General features: G+C 40.8%; 1 protein-coding gene across 1 annotated transcript in view; it reads left to right on the top strand.

Annotated features, from left to right (window-relative positions):
* unc5db (unc-5 netrin receptor Db) overlaps positions 1–21,091 on the top strand; it is a 274,738-nt gene that overhangs the window by 136,232 nt on the left and 117,415 nt on the right. The window contains exons 3-4 of the mRNA XM_039620435.1: positions 14,163–14,306; positions 17,437–17,540. Coding sequence (XP_039476369.1) covers positions 14,163–14,306; positions 17,437–17,540 — 248 coding nt within the window. The remainder of the gene's footprint in view (positions 1–14,162; positions 14,307–17,436; positions 17,541–21,091) is intronic.

Genomic DNA, 21,091 nt, shown 5'->3' with positions numbered 1-21,091 from the left:
TTATAGTGGCACGTACCTCACTGACACTGGCAATCAAGTGAACATTTGAAAGAAATTATTTCACATCTCTCCTTTTGTGCTAGTTATTGGTTGGCATCACATGCGGTGAAAACACTCCTTGCAGTACATGTGCTATGACAGTCGCCCCTGGCACAAACAGGTGCCCTGATAATGGCTTCTTTTGAGTAAACACAGATGTATTATCGGGGGAACCTCATTTCTCAAAATCACTGCAACAGTTTGCATCCCATTGTGAAATAAATGAAACTCCTGCAACTCGGTTCCCTCGGTAGTTGTCCATAAATCTTTATAACAAATCTATCAAAAATGACAGTCCTCCTAATCATGACTCAAAATAATTTTTCTTCAGTATCAGAACCAATTCAGTGTTTGTCTACTTCCCAGCCATTGCTCGACTGCTAACTGGAACTGCTATGGAGCAAGACTTTTTAATACATGACAAAGTGTAATCAGGAAATACCAGCAATAACTAATGATGCTCACTGATGCCCACACTGGTTAAATGCAGCAGAAAGCTGCATCTGGTCAGAAGGAAAAACCACACAAACTTTGTACAAAATAAAGGGGCTGGCAATGGACGTTTGCAAAGATGCCATGGCAGTTGTTTGGCTTGAAACAACAACTATAATCTCCAAATTTTCAACTTTTTTTAAACTGCCCAATGAAATATGGATGAAACGTTTGTGATATATCTTTATCTCGGACACAAAATCTCAGAAACATCAGGACGAGCTGATCATGGCTTGGTGTCGGCTTTATTTTTGTTTTTAATTTTGTTTTTGAGGCAGCGAAAACAAAAATTGGTGTGTATGTAAGTTACATAGCAAGTACGGATCTGGATTTTTTGTGTCATTTATTCGCATCAGTGTATAACAGCCTTTAGTTTAAAAAGGGTGTTGTCACAGAACATGTTATCTAAGTGTGATAGAGGAGCATTGTATATCACAGAGCAAAATGAGAGTTTTAAAGGAGACTTGCTTAGTCATGAACAATTTGATGATCAGGTGGTTTCAGAGTAGAGTGTCTTGGGTGGATACCTGATACAATGAGAGATCTTCTTTGTAACAATAACCTAAAAAAGAAAAAGCAAATAGCAAATAAAATCACAATCAAAGTGTAAATGTAAATATCTAATGTCTTAGCTTTGTGGTTTTTTTCTACTTACCAGCACTGTCATTCATGTCCATGAACAAGTGAATAACTTTGTTATTGCTTCAAAAACTACCTTTACGCTGTAATGCAAGCCATTCTGTATCTAAACCAAAGTGGAAATTCCACGTCCATTAGCACAAAACAGTAACTTAAAATTCATAAATATATCATGAACCATGTTGAACACACCACCAGTCTGCTTCAGTGTCACATTTGGCCCAGCAGTAAACAACTGGTTTCAGACAAATTAAATTAACGTCCTTTTCCTGAAACTAACCAAGAGGTTTACATGCCCGAATACAGTCAAATCTGTCCTATGGTGGTGTGAAGCAGGCAGGGTTGCGTACCCAAAATGCTGACTCATAGGCAGGACTTAACTCAAAAACATAGCTTTATTGCTGGAAGTATAGTTGCAGAAACCAAACTGGGAGAGACTAGAAACTGAACTAACAAGCAGAAAACACAGCTGGCAAATGATGGAGATCGCAACACCAGACTGACAGAGATGCAGAAACTAAATACAGGAGTGAATCAGAGCAAAGTGGAAACACCTGGGAAACATAGCTGGCAACAATCCAACAGTCGAGACGGTGGGAAGCAAAACCTAACACAACGTACACCAGACTATCAAAGTAAAACAGGAAGTATGGGGAAAACACACTGAGACACAGACTGACGAATCCCAAGGCGAGAGAGCAAGGGGCTAGAGAGGGTGAGAATGCGCTGCTAAAAATATTCAGTCTATGTAGTACATACTTTAACAGCACTTTCAATTCAATTCAATTCAATTCAATTCAATTTTATTTATATAGCGCCAAATCACAACAAAAGTCGCCTCAAGGCGCTTTATATTGTACAGTAGATAGCACAATAATAAATACAGAGAAAAACCCAACAATCATATGACCCCCTATGAGCAAGCACTTTGGCGACAGTGGGAAGGAAAAACTCCCTTTAACAGGAAGAAACCTCCGCAGAACCAGGCTCAGGGAGGGGCGGCCATCTGCTGCGACCGGTTGGGGTGAAAGAAGGAAAACAGGATGAAAGACATGCTGTGGAAGAGAGACAGAGATTAATAACAGATATGATTCGATGCAGAGAGGTCTGTTAGCACATAGTGAGTGAGAAAGGTGACTGGAAGGAAAAACTCAATGCATCATGGGAATCCCCGGCAGCCTCACGTCTATTGCAGCATAACTAAGGGAGGATTCAGGGTCACCTGGTCCAGCCCTAACTATATGCTTTAGCAAAAGGAAAGTTTTAAGCCTAATCTTGAAAGTAGAGATAGTGTCTGTCTCCCGAATCCAAACTGGAAGTTGGTTCCACAGAAGAGGGGCTGAAAACTGAAGGCTCTGCCTCCCATTCTACTTTTAAATACTCTAGGAACAACAAGTAGGCCTGCAGTGCAAGAGCGAAGTGCTCTAATAGGGTGATATGGTACTACAAGGTCATTAAGATAAGATGGGGCCTGATTATTTAAGACCTTGTATGTGAGGAGCAGGATTTTGAATTCAATTCTGGATTTAACAGGAAGCCAATGAAGGAAGCCAAAACAGGAGAAATATGCTCTCTCTTTCTAGTCCCTGTCAGTACTCTTGCTGCAGCATTTTGGATTAGCTGAAGGCTTTTCAGCGAGTTTTTAGGACATCCTGATAATAAAGAATTACAGTAGTCCAGCCTGGAAGTAATAAATGCATGAACTAGTTTTTCAGCATCACTCTGAGACAGGATATTTCTAATTTTAGAGATGTTATGCAAATGGAAGAAAGCAGTCTTACATATTTGTTTAATATGTGCGTTGAAGGACATGTCCTGGTCAAAAATGACTCCAAGGTTCCTCACAGTGTTACTGGAGGCCAAGGTAATGCCATCCAGAGTAAGAATCTGCTTAGATACCATATTTCTAAGATTTTCAGGGCCGAGTACAATAACCTCAGTTTTATCTGAATTAAGAAGCAGAAAGTTAGCGGCCATCCAGGTCTTTATGTCTTTAAGACATTCCTGCAGTTTAACTAATTGGTGTGTGTTACCTGGCTTCATGGATAGATAGAGCTGCGTGTCATCATGCATAGCAGTGAAAATTTATGCTATGTCTTCTAATGATGCTGCCTAAGGGAAGCATGTCTAATGTAAATAGAATTGGTCCTAGCACTGAACCCTGTGGAACACCATAATTGACCTTAGTGTCTGAAGAGGACTCTCCATTTACATGTACAAATTGGAGTCTATTAGATAGATATGATACAAACCACTGCAGTGCAGTACCTGTAATACCTACAGCATGTTCTAATCGCTCTAATAGGATATTATGGTCAACAGTATCGAATGCAGCACTGAGGTCTAGCAGGACAAGCACAGAGATGAGTCCACTGTCAGAGGCCATAAGAAGATCATTTGTAACCTTCACTAAAGCTGTTTCTGTGCTGTGCTGAGCTCTGAAACCTGACTGAAACGCTTCAAATAAGCCATTCCTCTGCAGATGATCTGTTAGCTGTTTGACAACTACTCTTTCAAGGATTTTTGATATGAAAGGAAGGTTGGAGATTGGCCTATAATTAGCTAAGACAGCTGGGTCTAGAGATGGCTTTTTAAGTAAAGGTTTAACTACAGCCAGCTTGAAGGCCTGTGGTACATAGCCGATTATTAGAGATAGGTTGATCATATTTAAGATTGAAGCATTAATTAATGGCAGGACTTCTTTGAGCAGTTTTGTAGGAATGGGGTCTAAAAGACACGTTGATGGTTTGGAGGAATTAATTATTGAAGTTAACTCAGAAAGATCAATTGGAGAAAAAGAGTCTAACTTAACATTGATGGTACTAAAAGTAGCTGTAGATAATATTACATCTGTGGGATGATTATTGGTAATTTTTTCTCTAATGATAAAAATTTTATTTGTGAAGAAGTTCTGAAGTCATTACTAGTTAACGTTAAAGGGATGGTTGGCTCAGTAGAGCTCTGACTTTTGTCAGCCTGGCTACAGTGCTGAAGAGAAACCTGGGGTTGTTCTTATTTTCTTCAATCAGTGACGAATAGTAAGATGTTCTGGCTTTTATGGAGGGCTTTCTTATAAAGCAGCAAACTATTTCTCCAGGCTAAATGATGATCCTCTAAATTTGTGACACGCCATTTCCTCTCCAGCTTACGGGTTATCTGCTTTAGGCTACGTGTTTGAGAATTATACCACGGAGTCAGGGACTTTGGATTTGAGGCCTTAGTTTTCACAGGAGCTACAGTATCCAGAGTCGTACACATGTATAATAACATTGTGTTTGAATTGCGTATTGATGTCCACACATATATTTAGATGTATACTGGGTTTTAAAATGAGGCCGGTCTTTTTTTAAGTGAGGCTACTAAAGTCTAATCCTGAGCTGACTTTTCCCTCTGCCTCAGAGCAGTGGACCAGTGTTTTGGCTTTGCCACTACATTGAGCAGATATGGCCATTTTCACAGAAGTCTAATATTGATCTATGGGACAGCAGCCCATTCCTATTTTGCCTTTACTGTATGGTTAACAGAAAAGGACCAGAGGCAGTGTGTGGATGGAGTAAAAGATGAAAAAGGTTTTTTGCTGAACCTTTTTAAAGCTGATTTTTTTTTTTAATAAAATGATCGCAATGCACCATTTTAATGAAGTTCTTGTCATTTAAATCCATTTTATTAAGCTAGACTGAGGCAGAGCTACCACAGCGACAATCTCACTTTCACTGGACCTCAGAACAGGGAAAATATTGCTCTCATTCTAACTGATTTGCCCATCTTTCTCTGAGTGATTCAGCTGTTTTGGATGGATTTATCAAGTGCCTCGGAAAACTGCAAAAGAGTGAGAAGAGGATTGGGGAGGAGAGCTGATCAAGTGGTTTACTCTAATGAGGCCTGTCAACAGCGTTCTGCCTATAAACAAATAGGGTTGACAGATGACACAATGGCGGCAGTCGTTCCCTTCTCTCCGGTAAACCACCTGTCGATGTCGCTTTGGACTCCAGGAAATGTGTTGCTTTGTCGAAAAAACTTACGGCCACCTTCTCTCTCTCTCTCGCTCTCTCTCACACAATCAGTCTTGCTCGCTCTTCCGCTTCTGTTAAACTCAGCCTCAAATTTTTTAGGGCATCGCAGAAAGTCATTAGTTATTATTTGCTTTGCTGTCTCTCTTCCCACACAGATGCTGTCACTTGACAGCTCTCTGCCTGTGCTCAAGAAATTATGAATTATGCTTGTGTCTCACTCTGTACAGGGACGGCACATGGGAAGCACCAACCATAGAGTTTCTTCTTTGTTTATTGCGTTCTCAACCCCCCCCCCCCAAAACAAAAAAAACCACGGCCTGTCAATCTTAACTACCAGAGTTACCAAAAGCACCGATTGCACCGTATTGTGACAAACTGCCTAATTTGTATCAGCATTTCAAGACTTGTGAGTTTCACAAAGAGAAAGAAGCTCACTTTTTTTGTTGTTGTTGTCATTTATATCCAGCAAAGTGGAGACCACCCGCCACGAAATGTTCTCCATTTCTTAATTTTACCTCAAACAGCAGCATGGAGTCATCGTCGTTGCCCCAATGCCATTCACTCGGGTTTAATTGGTATTCATTCAGAAGTCTGCTCAGTGCGTCGCAAGCTGTGCAGCCTCAGTATGAGGCTGTTTGACTTTAGTAAGAGCATGTCAGATTAAAATGTAATTCATCAGAGAGATTGGAGGTATAAGAGTCAGGGCAGGCTTTTGGTCTCTTGCAGTTCCCAGCACATTGCATATTTCGCTCTTTAATCCAGTGGTGGGTATAAGGCCCGGAGGCTCCAAAAGACTCTGAGAAAACACATGTGACAGGCCCTAAGCCAATGACTCACATTAAATATGGGTGCTGTATACCCATTTGAAGCCATATGACAGGATGGCGAACAACTGGGGGCTTGCAGTTTGTTGCCTAAGAGGATTTTCAAATAGACTGGATTCTTTTTTCCTCGCCTTCTTTTATGCATTCAATATAATAAGAGCATTGTGCAGTTTCCTGTGGTCACATCGTTTTTTTTTGTTATATAATGTAGTATATTACCGTGGTGTCACTTGCACAGGAAGCCTCTATACATCGTTACGTGTAGTTCAGATTATTAATGCTAATTCTTCTATAGATGATTTAGCTTTCCATTTAGAACTAGAAACATACAGCATGGTTGCCTGGGGCTCTGTGTTTCTGCCAATTTTCTTAGTGATGCTATCTGAGCTCAGCATAGAGAAGCAGAAAGCACTGATTTAGGAAGTGTGTCAGTCCTTCCTAAGAACTTGTGCATAACTAATCCCGTAAAACCCATTGATCACTGACGCAAGCCTTTAGACATATCGAGATATCGATTACGGATTCTTTAAAGACGCTTATTTAGCATACAGGGCTTTCCCTTTTAACTGCAGCTTAACACATGACCTAAACAGAGGCCTGTTTCCAGCCTATAAATGCTTCATTAAGACCTGACCCACATGAACACTGCTAATACTGGTACTCTCATGAAATCATATCAAAACCCAAGCTCTGAAGGTTCATTTTTGGGAATCAGAATGGATGTAGGAAAGGCAATGCCAGTTGATCCACAAGTTCAGACAGGCCCCAAAGTCAAGTTCTGCTTCAATCCCAGCAGATCAACTGATCTCAGTGCCAGCCCACATCAGCTGATAGTTCAGCTGATACATTTCTATGAAGCCACACAGGGGACACTATTTAACCTTGTGTTGGCCCGCCCACAATTGCTGCACATCTGTGGGTCACTTTGCAGCCCATCTTTCATTTGCGATTCATTGGATTAAAATCTAAAGTGTTTAGGTGAAGTCTGATGCATTATGTATGCATGTCTCTATAATCTCCAAATACATTATGTACTCCTGGAGTAAATTAACCTGGTATTATGAATGGTGCAAGTCCACCTAAAAAGGGACCAAGAGTTTCCCTTTTAGTGGGACCAGTTTTAAATTTTACTTTATCTCTGCTTTTGCAATTATTCTCACTTATAATTGATTCGATTTAAGAAAAGTTCATTTCTCTAAGATTCCAGAGGACTGACATTTTACATGTGTTTGCATGTCAGAGGTTCCTTAACTTTAAAACTTAACTATAAATCACAATAACATCTTCCATCATGCTGTTTTCTGAGTGAGGACATACCAATTATGTTGTATTGAAGTTTCAACCAGTAGTGTAGACACAGATCCCACTATATTTATCTTAAAATGAAATGTAGTATAAATATGAAATGTAAAATATAATATAAAGAAGTAAGAATATTGCACTACATTTTTAAAAGAAGACTAACAATTAGATGAGCCTTGTTTATTGAAGCTCACATATTCTGCATTCATTCCAGCAGAACTGGAACTCTAACACAACACTTTTATGCTGAATACAGAAAGTTAAACACTTGTGTTAATAATTTTTTTAAAGTGTCAAGTAATTGAAGCAGAAAACTGATTTGGATTATGCTTTTTTTTTTTTTTTTCTAAAGCTCTAATTGGCAGTATAGACATTCTGATTCTGGTATTAGTGAATTAAACATACTGCAAAGGTATCAATGTCATTACTGCATGAAAAGAAAAATTACATGGTCACCACATACCTGTATTTATGAAATAAGTATTTAAATAATTGATGCAGCAGCAGTAATTCTAAATAACTCACTGTTCAATGCTGATTAGTTAAAATTTTCTAATTCTTTAATACAAAAATACAATAAAAATACTATTTGCTTGTCTACAGTGTAATTCGAGAGTGGAATTAAAAATTAGCTCTCCCCCAAGAGTGACAAAAGAAAACAATAACACTGTGGACCAGTCACAGTTTCTTTATTAAGCTGTCCTCAAGAGAGATCCCCTAAGACAGCTAAAAACTGATTACTTGGTTTTAAACATAAAATATGTAGCTTACAAGGAAGAACAATACATATATGTATTTATTATTCATTTATTATTCATCTCTTGATGTTTATGAACAGCCATTTTTGCCAACTGTCTATAGGCTACTTATTCAAGTGTGTGTTTGGGTTTATAAAAAGTAGCCTGCACTTAGAGTAATAAGTGAAGCTGTCAGTGTTTTATTTTATTTCCAGAAGTCAATACCAATAGGGCTCTCCAGTTGCAGTCTTTTAAACATTTGTCTTTTATCTTCATGATGTTTGCCTGTCAATTTTTTTGCCTTGGAACAGTCAGTCTCCTATGTACTTTCTCCATCATTAGAACAAAGTCTTCATCTTAAATCGTTCGAAGAGGTAATCCTGTGCGATCCATTTTGCTATGTCTAGCTCCTTAGTCTGTTGTTCTTTAGTGCTACGTCTGTACTTTGAAGCACTTAGAATAACAGTTGAAATATTGCACACCAGCTTCATTTGCACTCAGTGACTGTCCTTGTCATTGGAGGCTTTCGATATCTGTGAGACTGAATAAAGTTTTTTTTTTTAAAATCAATTTCTTCTTCTCTCACCCACTCCCTCCTCTGACATACACACACAAAAGTTGTCTCTGTTCTTCTGCTTCTTCCTCTCATCATATATCTTGCTTTAAGTAAGCTACATTTATTCAAGCATATGCTCATCTTTTTCATCTATATTTGTCTTAATTTGAAAAAAAAAATTTACCTTTTCATTTACTACATGTTGAATGTCAGTCTTACAATCAAAGTGCAGCAGTGCTTTACATGTGAGGTGAAGCAAAACCCAGCCCAGGTGCTTAAAAAAAACAATTAAGCATGCTGACCTTTGATTAACTACAAAGACTTGTGTTTTTTGTTTTTACAAGTGATTGTTGCTGCACATGGTTTACAAAAGGTCTCGTTTACAGTTTATGTGATATATAGTAAATTTATGCTAAAGGACACTGGGTAGATAAATACTATGCTTTTCAATTGTGTGGCTCTGATAATCTAGCCAAATTAACAGACTGGCTCAGAGTGGTCTGCACCCAAATTTATGTCATCCTAAATTGTCACTGTTATTATACATTCATGAAATTACTTGTATGGATTTGAGGGGTGTAGCTACTCAGATTATATCTATATCTATATCTATATCTATATATACACACATATATATAATCTTATATATATATACATATATATATATATATATATATGTATATATATGTATATATATGTATATATACACATATATATATATATATATATATATCATACATATATACATACATACATATATATCATCACCCCCACCCGAGATTGGGTACATAGCCCCAAGTGCGATAGGAGAAGGATCGTTGAGTGCGAGAGGAACTGACCTGAAGGATAGGATCATGGCCAAGCTTGAAACCTGGATCCCCGTAGTCGGTTACCAAGATTACGTGAAGTACCCTCAGAAGGTCTGCTAGATGATGTTAATGCAGCACTACGGATGATACCTACAACCACGATTACCGACACTAACAAGCTGATCTACACTACGGCAGCAGTGATCAGTGAGATGCTTGGCTACAAGTTGAACAGCCACAGGGGCAGTACCCTCCATGGAGAAGGAGGCTAGAGGGCAAGATCAAAGTAGGACGGAGGAGGTTAGCCAACTAACAGAGTTGCAGAAAGGCGCGACAAAGAAGGTGCATAAGAAATACAGCAAGCTGTCCATACCTGAGGCCTTGGAAACTGCCAAGCAAAGACTCACAGCCTTGGCCACCCGCTTGAGGAGGTACACCAGAGAGAGAGAAGGCAGGAGAATAAACCAGCTGTTCTCCACAGAGCCAGCAAAGGTGTACTCTCAGTGGCAAGGGAACAATAACAGAACAGCACCACCAAGGCTGGAGACGGAGCAATACTGGAAGAGCATATGGGAGAAGGACGCAACCCATAACGGCAATGCTCAGTGGCTAGTGGATCTGAGGGCAGACCATAGCGACCTCCTGAACAGGGTCCAGTAACCATCACAGTGGCAGACATCCAAGAAAGGGTCTCCAGTATGAAGAGTTGGACAGCACCAGGGCCTGACATGGTTCACGCCTACTGGCTGAAGAAGCTGACTGCACTCCACGAGCGCCTGGCAGCACAAATGAACCAGCTGCTAGTTAACGAGAGACACCCGGAATGGCTAACCGAAGGTTGGACGGTCCTGATCCCCAAGGACCCCAAGAAGGGACCGGTCCCATCCAACTACCGACCAATAACCTGCCTCAGTACCACATGGAAGCTCCTGTCAGGCATCATATCGGCTAAGATGAACAGGCACATGGGTCAATACATGAGCGGGGCACAGAAAGGGATTGGCAAGAATACTAGAGGCGCAAAACACCAGCTACTGGTAGACAGAACAGTAAGCCGAGACTGCAAGACCAGACTGACCAACCTGTGCACTGCCTGGATTGATTACAAGAAGGCCTATGACTCAATGCCCCACAGCTGGATCCTGGAATGCCTAGAATTGTACAAGATCAACAGGACCCTAAGAGCCTTCATCAGGAACTCAATGGGGATGTGGCGACAACACTAGAGGCCAACTCCAAGCCCATAGCACAAGTCACCATCAAGTGCGGGATCTACCAAGGAGATGCTCTGTCCCCACTGCTGTTCTGCATAGGCCTGAACCCCTCAGTGAGATCATTAACAAGACTGGCTACGGATACCGACTACGAAACGGAGCGGTTGTCAGCCACCTCCTGTACATGGATGACATCAAGTTGTATGCCAAGAGTGAACGAGACATCGATTCACTGATACACACTACCAGGCTATACAGCAATGACATTGGAATGTCGCTCGGACTGGAGAAGTGTAGTCGGATGGTAACAAAGAGAGGGAAGGTAGTCAGAACCGAGGGAATTGAACTACCAGAAGGCAACATTGCAGACATAGAGGACAGTTACAAGTACCTGGGGATCCCGCAGGCGAAATGGGAACCATGAAGAGGGCGCTAGGAAAGCTGCAACCACCAAGTACCTGCAGAGGGTCAGGCAAGTCCTGAGGAGTCAGCTGAACGGTAAGAACAAGATCCGGGCCATCAACACCTCACGCCCTGCCCGTGATCAGGTACCCTGCTGGGGTAATAGGCTGGCCAAAGGAGGAGATAGAAGCCACTGACATAAAGACAAGAAAGCTCCTTACCATGCATGGAGGGTTTCACCCCAAGTCCAGCACCCTGAGGCTGTACGCTAAGCGGAAGGAAGGGGCCGGGGACTGGTGAGTGTCAGCACCACAGTCCAGGATGAGACAAGAAACATCCACGAATACATCACGAAGATGGCCCCAACTGACAGCGTACTCAGTGAATACCTCAGGCAGCAGAAACCCAAGAAAGAGGAGGAAGGCGAGGAACCATCATGGAAGGACAGGCCCCTGCACGGTATGTACCACCGGCAGATAGAGGAGGTGGCTGATATCCAGAAATCCTACCAGTGGCTGGACAAAGCTGGACTGAAAGACAGCACAGAGGCACTAATCATGGCAGCACAAGAACAAGCTCTGAGTACAAGATCCATAGAGGCTGGGGTCTGTCACACCAGGCAAGACCCCAGGTGCAGGCTGTGTAAAGATGCCCCAGAGACAATCCAGCACATAACAGCAGGGTGCAAGATGCTAGCAGGCAAGGCATACATGGAGCGCCATAACCAAGTGGCCGGCATAGTGTACAGGAACATCTGTGCCGAGTATAACCTGGAAGTCCCGAGGTCAAAATGGGAGACGCCCCAAGGGTGGTGGAGAATGACCGAGCTAAGATCCTGTGGGACTTCCAGATGCAGACGGACAAAATGGTGGTGGCTAACCAACCGGACATAGTGGTGGTAGACAAACAGAAGAAGACGGCCGTAGTGATCGATGTAGCGGTTCCGAATGACAGCAATATCAGGAAGAAGGAACACGAGAAGCTGGAGAAATACCAAGGGCTCAGAGAAGAGCTCGAGAGGATGTGGAGGGTGAAGGTAACGGTGGTCCCAGTGGTAATCGGAGCACTAGGTGCGGTGACTCCCAAGCTAGGCGAGTGGCTCCAGCAGATCCCGGGAACAACATCGGAGATCTCTGTCCAGAAGAGCGCAGTCCTGGGAACAGCTAAGATACTGCGCAGGACCCTCAAGCTCCCAGGCCTCTGGTAGAGGACCCGAGCTTGAAGGATAAACCGCCCGCAGGGGCGTGCTGGGTGTTGTTATATATATATATATACATATATAACTGGTAGTACAGAAAAATGTCCTCAGCAGTGATGGGAATCAAGAACCAGTTTTTGTAGAGAACCAGTTCCCAGTAGTCTAATTCCGTGGAATTGTTAGTCGTCTTTGTTCCTGATCCAGCTTATCCCACTTACTTGCACTGACACAATCAGCTGATTTCAGTTTGTATCCTGGTGGAGAAAAATAGTGGCACAGTCTACAGCATGGATATGGATGTTTTATTTTTATTGCAGAAAAGGAAGAGAGCACGATGGTAAACTGCAAACTGCATTCAGGACAGAAACAACTGCATTATACTGCTAAGACAACTCTTTGCAAAGCACCTGCACAGACAGCATGCTAACGCTAAGTTAGCCAAGACCTCATAGTGACATTAAATCTGAGTGAGTGAGTGCTGACCCCACCCCAGCAACCAGACCCTGAAGCTCAACAGGAAACAAATGGATGAGCAGTCAGGCTGCAGCCTCCGTTTCTACCTGTTCACAGTTCTACAGAATGACTGTTGAGATCACTTTGAAGTCTCTTTGTGCAGGTTTTTGTCTTTACTGTGTGTTGTTGGCTTTATGTTCATACCTAAATACTGAAAGAAAGATCATATGTCTGTCCTCATTAGGAATTTGTGTTAGTGTGTGAGATTTGACCACACAGCATCTAATTAATTTGCATGAATGTAATGTATTTGATATGCTGCTTAGAGAAGGTGGTGACTCTCATAGTTGCGCCAGTGGGAACCCAATGAGAATTGATAACTAATCGAATTGATAAGCAATACAGATAATGCAATCGGAATCCCTAAATTCTTATCATTTCCCATTCCCAGTCCTCAGCATTAAAAAATTCCATGAACTGGAGGTTAAACTTAAGCACATGTATTTAATGACTAAAATGCTTAGCCAGCCAGAAAGGACATCAAAGATGACTGACCTGGCTTCTTTTTTACTACACCTTCCAGGACCTTTCCAAATCTAAAAGAAACAGTTAGAGAATACTGCTCTTTGAACAGAGTGGAAAGCTGTGGTTGCTAATTCAGAAAAAGAACAAGAACAGGCTTATGGATGGAAGGATTGTGGCAGTTATTGAAGGGAACAAAGGACAGTTATTGGTCACTGAATATTTATTATTTATATTTATTTTGAATTTTGACTGGGTTCACTAAAAATTAAGAATTAAAAGTGAGTTAAGAAAATTGTTGTAGTTGCCCAATCATTCTGCAGGCTAAATATGTTTCCACAAGAAAAATAAATGTTATTTTTCCTTTATCAGAAATTCAGTTTGAGGTTCAGTAACATTGTGTACCGTTTGAGAGCATTATATATGTTTAACAACAAGTTTAAGCCTAAGGTGTAGAATGCTTGATAGCAAACTTACTAAAAATTTGTTTCACACTTTCAAGTTCCCTGCAAGATAAATTGCAACAATTTGTAGATCAAGGAAGTACAGATCAAAAGGTATTTGCCTTTGGAACTGTACAGTGCATAAAAGAATCAAGTCCAGTTTTACCTTTTCACATTATGGTCTTATTAATAGTACAGTGACTCCCTGAGCTGTTCCTTTGTTTTAGATTTATGTCATGTTAGAAGTAACAAATATATTGCAATGCACTGCCTCTATTCACAGTTTAGAAAATCTTCTTGTAACAAATGCCACAGATTCAAACAACTGGCAGAGTCAGAAACGTCTCAATAATTTTCGAAAATAATTAAACTTAACTTGATTTAGCACAGCACTTTACTTGTTTTTCAGTGGTCCCAAATGCAGGGTAGCAAAACTCTAATTGAATCTAATCTAAGATGTGCAACACTACACATGGGCACACAGAGTTGCTAACGCTCTTACCTTCTCTGTTGATCCAGGACTGAAGGTGCGTGAAGTGATGATCAACGTGTCACGCCAGCAGGTGGAAGATTTCCATGGCCCCGAGGACTACTGGTGTCTCTGTGTTGCCTGGAGCCACTTGGGCACATCCAAGAGTCGAAAGGCTACTGTTCGCATCGCTTGTGAGTTTGCAACTCTCCCCTAAGATGTGAAAATTTAGGGCACGAATTTTCAAGTTTATGTAAAAGAGAAATGATATAAAGAGTCAAAGTTTTAACAGTAAACTTGTGACTTTAGTTTTGGCTTGCAATCTTGATCAGAATAATCATACAACATATTTTAGAGAAGATGTTCATTAAACAGAAAAGAACTGTAGATGATAACCAATCATGCATATATGACTCTACCTTCCATTTTATCTCAAAATCAGTCCTTTTCCTGTACTTCAGGGTACTTCATGATGCTATAGATGTCACCACATTTGGTCCATAAATATGATTTATACTTTTACTTTGAGGGCATCTCCTCCAATTTACACATCAAAGTGTGTGCTGGGGAGTGCTAGTGCATATGTGGAAAAGGGGCATAAAGGCTTTTCTGTCTCCAAAGGGAGCCATGTGAAGTTTGATAAATGTGATGATACTTGTGTCAGCATTGTTTGTGGGAGAAGATTGCAAGATTGAAAATGAAAAATAATCTGGGGTTGTGGAGTTAGAAGGAAGGGGATTTACTGGGGCTCATCTCTGCTTGAGGCTAGAGGATAGGGATAAATTAGCTGCTACTACCTCGACACAATGAAAAACTCTGAGCAAACTGCAAGTGGTACAGGGGGTTTCTGGGTAATGTAGGCAAAAAAATGTGTAAAGCTAAATCAATGGAGAAATCTTTAAATGGTTCTTGTAATGAGCTGCATGTTGCGCCTGATAAGACCCATGGACTAAAACAAAGTATACAAATATACAAACTACACAAGTTCAGCTGAGAAATTTAAAGGCTTGAACCTGCAGAGACATCCAGCTGTTTCTTTGTCACTAATAGAGCAAAGGATAAAAGAGAGATGACATAAAATCCTCAAGCACATTGAATTATAGTATGACTAGCTAGCAGGTACTGGAAAAATGATTTTTCCCACATAGGTCTGTGTGATAGCTTTATAATGACATCAAATGACCACTCAGACCTCTCTGACATATGATTTACAGCATCTGTTCCCAACAAAGGACAACAACCCTGTTTCATTGGACCAAAATCTGTGACCATGCCAGCTAAAATAGATTTTTTATCAAATGAATAATTAATTCAGAGAAAATAATGTTGTCTAACCAAGTGGGACACTTTTTTTTATTTACAGCTACTGATGTCCAGCAACCAGTACTGTTTTCAATTTTTAGAGCTCAAATCTGAAGGTGTGGAGTAAAAAAGACATGCATTTAGCAAGGTCCATGTCTGCTTGACACTACTATGCTGGTAGAGGTAATGCCAGCATAACGTGAACCTCTGATGGAATTGTGGGCTGTATTCAGAACAAGTATAATGGCACTCACTGGTTAGCACAGTCCAGTTATGAAGCCTCAAGCTGAGTGCTTTTAATATTGGTATTTGTAAATGAGACAGGACAAACAAGGAGTGGGCTTCACTGAGAAACTGACAAACCACACTCTGCTTTGTCCTGGTTTTTGAGACTAATTAGGACAGTAGTAACTGAATTGCTCTGTGGGTAATACAGGCTCCTTTTTCAAGCAAAGAAAGAGATTGCTTCGTGCTAGCTTAGTGGCCCATTATGTTAGCAAACAAAATTATAACCCTCAATCAAAAGTGATCTTGTGGCGACCCACTAGAGGGCTCCACTCACACCCAAGCTTGGAGGAAGGGTTCTGTTGTGTTTGGGCGCAATATGCTCAGTTCACGTTTGGAGGTGAATAAAGTTGGAGTGTAAAACTAGAGCTCCTGTGTCGTGTGTCCCATGCCTCCATAATCTATTTTTTTGTTAACACTGCTTAAAAAGCATAGAAACAGAAAAACAGAGGTTCTGTTGAAAATGCGCTTCTTTATCTCATATTAAGACATTTCAGAGATTCACTGTGTAGTTAAAGGAGAGTTTCACCAGTCTGGCCCACTTCAGATCAAAGTGTGCTGTATGTAAAGTGACTGTGACATCCCCGCCTTAGGCTGAATAACAAACAAATGATAGACAACATCATGTATAAATATTTCAGAGTTAAAATAATCTCTAAAAAGGCTGGTTCCGTGATTTTCATGTGTCTCTTTTTTTATTCCAGTTGTTTAACCTTTGGTCCATTTGCTTACTTTATCTAAAGCACTCTCTGAAGAAAATGTTGCACACTCAGACTCCAAAGTTGTAGCGATCAGTTGTATTTAAATAATGCCATCTAACAAATTAACAAAACTATCTGGCAAATGATTTACAGTGTCTGTCCCCAAACAGAGCGGAGTGTACAGACAACAGAGCCCTCTCCTTGGACCAAACTGTGCGAGCGCAACAAGCTGATTTTATCTTGAATCTGATTTTTCAGCAATGAAATAATCAATTCCCAGAAACAAAATGCTCTCTAATCAAGTTAGACACAATCAGCTACTTTCAGCCACTCCTGTCTGAGACCAATACTGCTGCTAGAGTTAGAGGTTACAGAATCTGTAAGCCAAGTGAAAGTCAACATAAATTAAATACAGTAAGAAAGCAAAGTATTTCTTTTGTCCTTTGAAAGAATAAAGAATATGTGTGGCGAATGACAGTAACTGTCGAGCTCTTTAGCTACTGAGATTTGGGTGTCACTGTGTTTGCAGTCATTTTACACTGAACTGAGGTTTTGACTGCAGGCTCAACACCTTCTCTCCTGTATGTGGATCTTTTACATGCAAGCAACCTCTTGTGATCCCAAGCGTTCATAAAAACACATTCATAACTGAAGTGAAAATTTCAAAGGCACATTCCTGCTTTATGTTTTAACGGGTTTTCAGTGAATAGCTGCAGTGCAATAAGCTATCAAAGGCAGTTTGGAAAATGGGCCGAATAGGATCTGTCACTATTGTATGCACATGAGTGCCCAGGATGATCATAGCAATCCTCGCTCACTTCATCCGTCCAGCATATCCTTCAAACCGCCTTGTTAACAGATTACCCAGCACAGGGCCATTGGATCCTCTCTATCGTATACAGGCTACATTGGATTTTGAAGGTCGTGGTGTGCAGAGCCGGTGGGGCAAGCCGGCGTGTTAGCTGCTAAAGGGAACTGAGGCCAGGCTGACCGTGACACTTGACACCTGACAGCAGCCTCTTATCTCCCCAAACAGACCTGAGGAAAAACTTTGAGCAGGACCCCCAGGGGAAGGAGGTGCCAATCAATGGGATGATCGTTCTGCACTGTCGTCCTCCGGAGGGAGTGCCCGCTGCAGAGGTAAGTCCGCCGCTCCTCAGCTCCGCCTGTCCCAAAAGAGGAGAAGCTTATACTCCCACTGAGCAGAAAACATATGCATCAGAGCGGATACTTATTCTGTGAGAGTAGCTCTGTGCCACTCAGAAAGTCGATTCTACCTTCAGCTCCGCTTTCTCTGACCTTTAAGAGATTGATATAGTTGTGTTTAGAAACTAGCGATAAGTGCACATAAATATTTGGACACAAAGGCACTGGTTTCAAAGTCAGCTAGACACCTCCTGATGAAGAGGATTCACAATATAGCTTTAAATCCAAGAAGTGGGATGTTGCTCCCTGTCCTCCTGGATTCTGATGTTTGATCTGTCAGCTTCTACTGCATGCTCATAAAAGGGTTGATTGTGCCTTGCGGTTACTATATGGATATTCAGGATAGGGACTGCACCACTGCACCTAAGAAATTATTTACAAAGAACAGTGGATATTTTTCACTTGTCTGTTATCTGGGCTGAGTTTATTTACATGCACATCGTGTCCCATTTTCTCCCTCAAAGTCTGTTCCTGGGGAGGCTCATATATCACAATTACCATGAGAAACTTCATTAGTTATGGCTTTGATATGATCAAGACCTCTGATCTTCTGCAGCTTTCATTAGTAAATCATAAGAAGACATATGCACCATACTCCAAGAGACAAAAGCTCGAGTATTCCTCAAACAAAACTGTCATTTGGTACCAACTGTTGTCTTTCTTTGTCATGAAAAATTACACAGTTTGGTTTCTAGCAGCCATAAGTCTCATAAGGCATTTAGCCTTTCTAAAGCTGAGCAATCGCCAGTAGGGCCAAGAATACATTCAGGTTTTCAAGGGTAAGTTCATATCATACCTGTATTTTTTTTCATAACTTTAAAAAATTGATCAGAAATATTTATGGCAACAACTGTAAACTGAAGTGACAGTACTTCCTATCTGTGTTGTTGTCCTCAGGTTTCCTAAAGTCTGCACTGCAGAAACCAAACATTTCTCTCATTCTTTGGTTTCTCAATTAAATTCTCATTAATTCAAACATATTTATTATTACAGTAAAAAGAAGCAGTGGAAAATATTGGATTTCATCCATATTACAAACTCCTGATCGACATTATTGGTTACATTTACTTCAGCGTGCAGATTATCAACATGTTTTACTGACAGCAAAAAATCTCAAGACGCGATCACAGCGGCAACTTGGCTTGATGTCTTATGCATTTCTTCACCACATTAAACTTTCTTGACACAGTAATCAAAGTGAAAGATATATATATCTGCTAATTATTTTTTATGAGTTTAAAGCTCAAAAACTCATCACGACCGCGTAGGTGTTCTGATAAGATTTGATTATCTGTATTTATGCTATAATTAGACAGCACACTGACTGTCATCAGATCCTTGCTATGTAGGTGTGGTGTAATTAAAGTTTTGTTTCCACCAAAAGTCCACCAAAACCATAACCACTTATTAAGTTAGACCTTCTCTTTTTTGATTCTAAGCAGGTGCTTTTATCGTCACAGATACAAGGCCTTGGCTTAATAATCAGCCCTTCAGTCATAGTAGTTATTGTTGTGACCCATATATTTTTCCACTATGTTCTGTTTTGTGGTCCTCAGCTTCAAAGCTGACAAGTTTCCAGGTCCTCTAAGATCTCTCAGTATATGATACAGTGTTCTGGCTAAAATGTTTGAGTAAAGGAGTAAATTCATGTCTTCAGAAACCTCCATTTTATGGACAGGTTAAAGCTGATTACTGCAATAAAAGTCAATAACCTTGTAGACTATATTTGTTTAATCTTTTATTTTCTAGAATTTTATACAGCTAATTATTAAATTATTATTTGAGAACATCTTTCTGTTATTTTCTGAGTTTCTGACTTATACATAAATGTAGCAAGTAAAAGTACGAGCATGTGAACATTTAGATAGATGGTGCAAGTCCCTGTCATCTTTTAGCTAACATTTAATTTATAATGGTTTAACTGTAACTGGATGTCTGTTTTTTAATGTCTGTTACTTGACCCTGATAACAAGTCAGGTGAAGCTCAGAATCAGGTCTAGGTCACATAACAGTCAGACAGTATTGTTATTTAGTATTTAAAGGACACCTATATGCTCTTTTGGATTTTTTGTCATATATTCAGTAATCCCAGTGAGCTTCATCTCTGAACATATTTTTTTTCTAATCTTGGCTCTTTATGATGTCAGTAAGAGCAGATTTCCCTGATATAGTTACCTCAGGTGCGTTCTGGATGTGAGCACAACAGTCGCACCCACACTCTTTCTTCTGAACCTTCTGTTTATGAGGGGTACCCAATCGGAACAAAGTTGCCTAAAAAGAAGTTGGGATGGAGTTGAAAAGGCTTGTTTTAAGGTCAGGATGAATCGGGGGACTCCACCAAGTGTTAGTATATCATAAAAAAGGATTATTTGAACTGCGTATTGTCAGGGTTCCTGGGTCGGTGACCCAGTGTTTTCAGTTCTGTTCATGTTCTGTTCATGTTCAGTTTAGTTTGCCACTTCCTGTTTTTTCCCATGTCAGCTTGTGTTATTAGCCAGATTATGTTCAGCTGTGTACTCACCGGTCTCTCATTATCATCCTCATCAGTCTGTGTATTTAAGTCCTCTGTTTCCACTCGTTCACTGTCGTGTCATTGATGTTCTCGTGATGTTAATGTCGTATGTTCAGATCAGTCAGCCAGCCTGCTTTCAATAAACCCCGATCATCCTGCACCGTGAGTCCAGCGTTTGGGTCATCCTTTCCTCGCCTCCACACACGACACCCCTGACACGTATCAAGCACAGCTACTCTAATAGAGTGGAAAAAATTGGTTACACTGGTTACCTCCAAAGAGCATTTTGTTGTTGTTATTATACTTTTTGCTTTAAGCATTTAAATCATGGTTAGAGGCAACTTAAATAGAGGCTCCCAGGGAGTTGGAGGACATATGTTTCATACACAGTGACCTGCAGTGCTCACTCATCAGGGCAAATAGTGTTCAAATGTCACCAAACACACATTGTGCACCAAATGTCCATTCCTCTTATTTCTATGTAGACTTGCAATAATCAGCATGAACAATATATGTGTGACTGCTGTGTGCAGGAAACAGATTTAGGCAGAGGTCAGCTTCTGGCCCCGCACTGTCTAAATGATTCAACGTGAAAATGGAGGAGTGATGTCATTTCAGCGCCGCAGAACCCACGGCGTGGATAAAAATAGGTGAATCTGAGCGGCTCAGACCGAATCGCAATGTCCCATCTAGTCCTTTGTCAACACAAATGAGCCCGGCCACAAGAGATGGGAGTGAATAATGTAGGGAGCATAGGGCAGATATCTTCAGCCCAGTCGATTTCAGCGGACCTTGTCCATGAAATATTGAGATGGCGTCCGTGAGTGCGCTAGTATGAGGTTTCAGTGACTGCAGCTGCAGGATGGCTGCTGCTGTGGCAGGACCAATAGAATGCGAGAATGCGGTGTGAAGTGCGGTGCATAAGCTGTGTTTGGAAATCAACAGTGTGAGCTAATGAGTCTCCAGTCACTCG

This window comes from Oreochromis aureus, linkage group 12 (assembly GCF_013358895.1).
Source record: "Oreochromis aureus strain Israel breed Guangdong linkage group 12, ZZ_aureus, whole genome shotgun sequence".
Lineage (NCBI taxonomy): Eukaryota > Metazoa > Chordata > Actinopteri > Cichliformes > Cichlidae > Oreochromis > Oreochromis aureus.
This window is presented reverse-complemented; position numbering and strand designations above follow the sequence as displayed.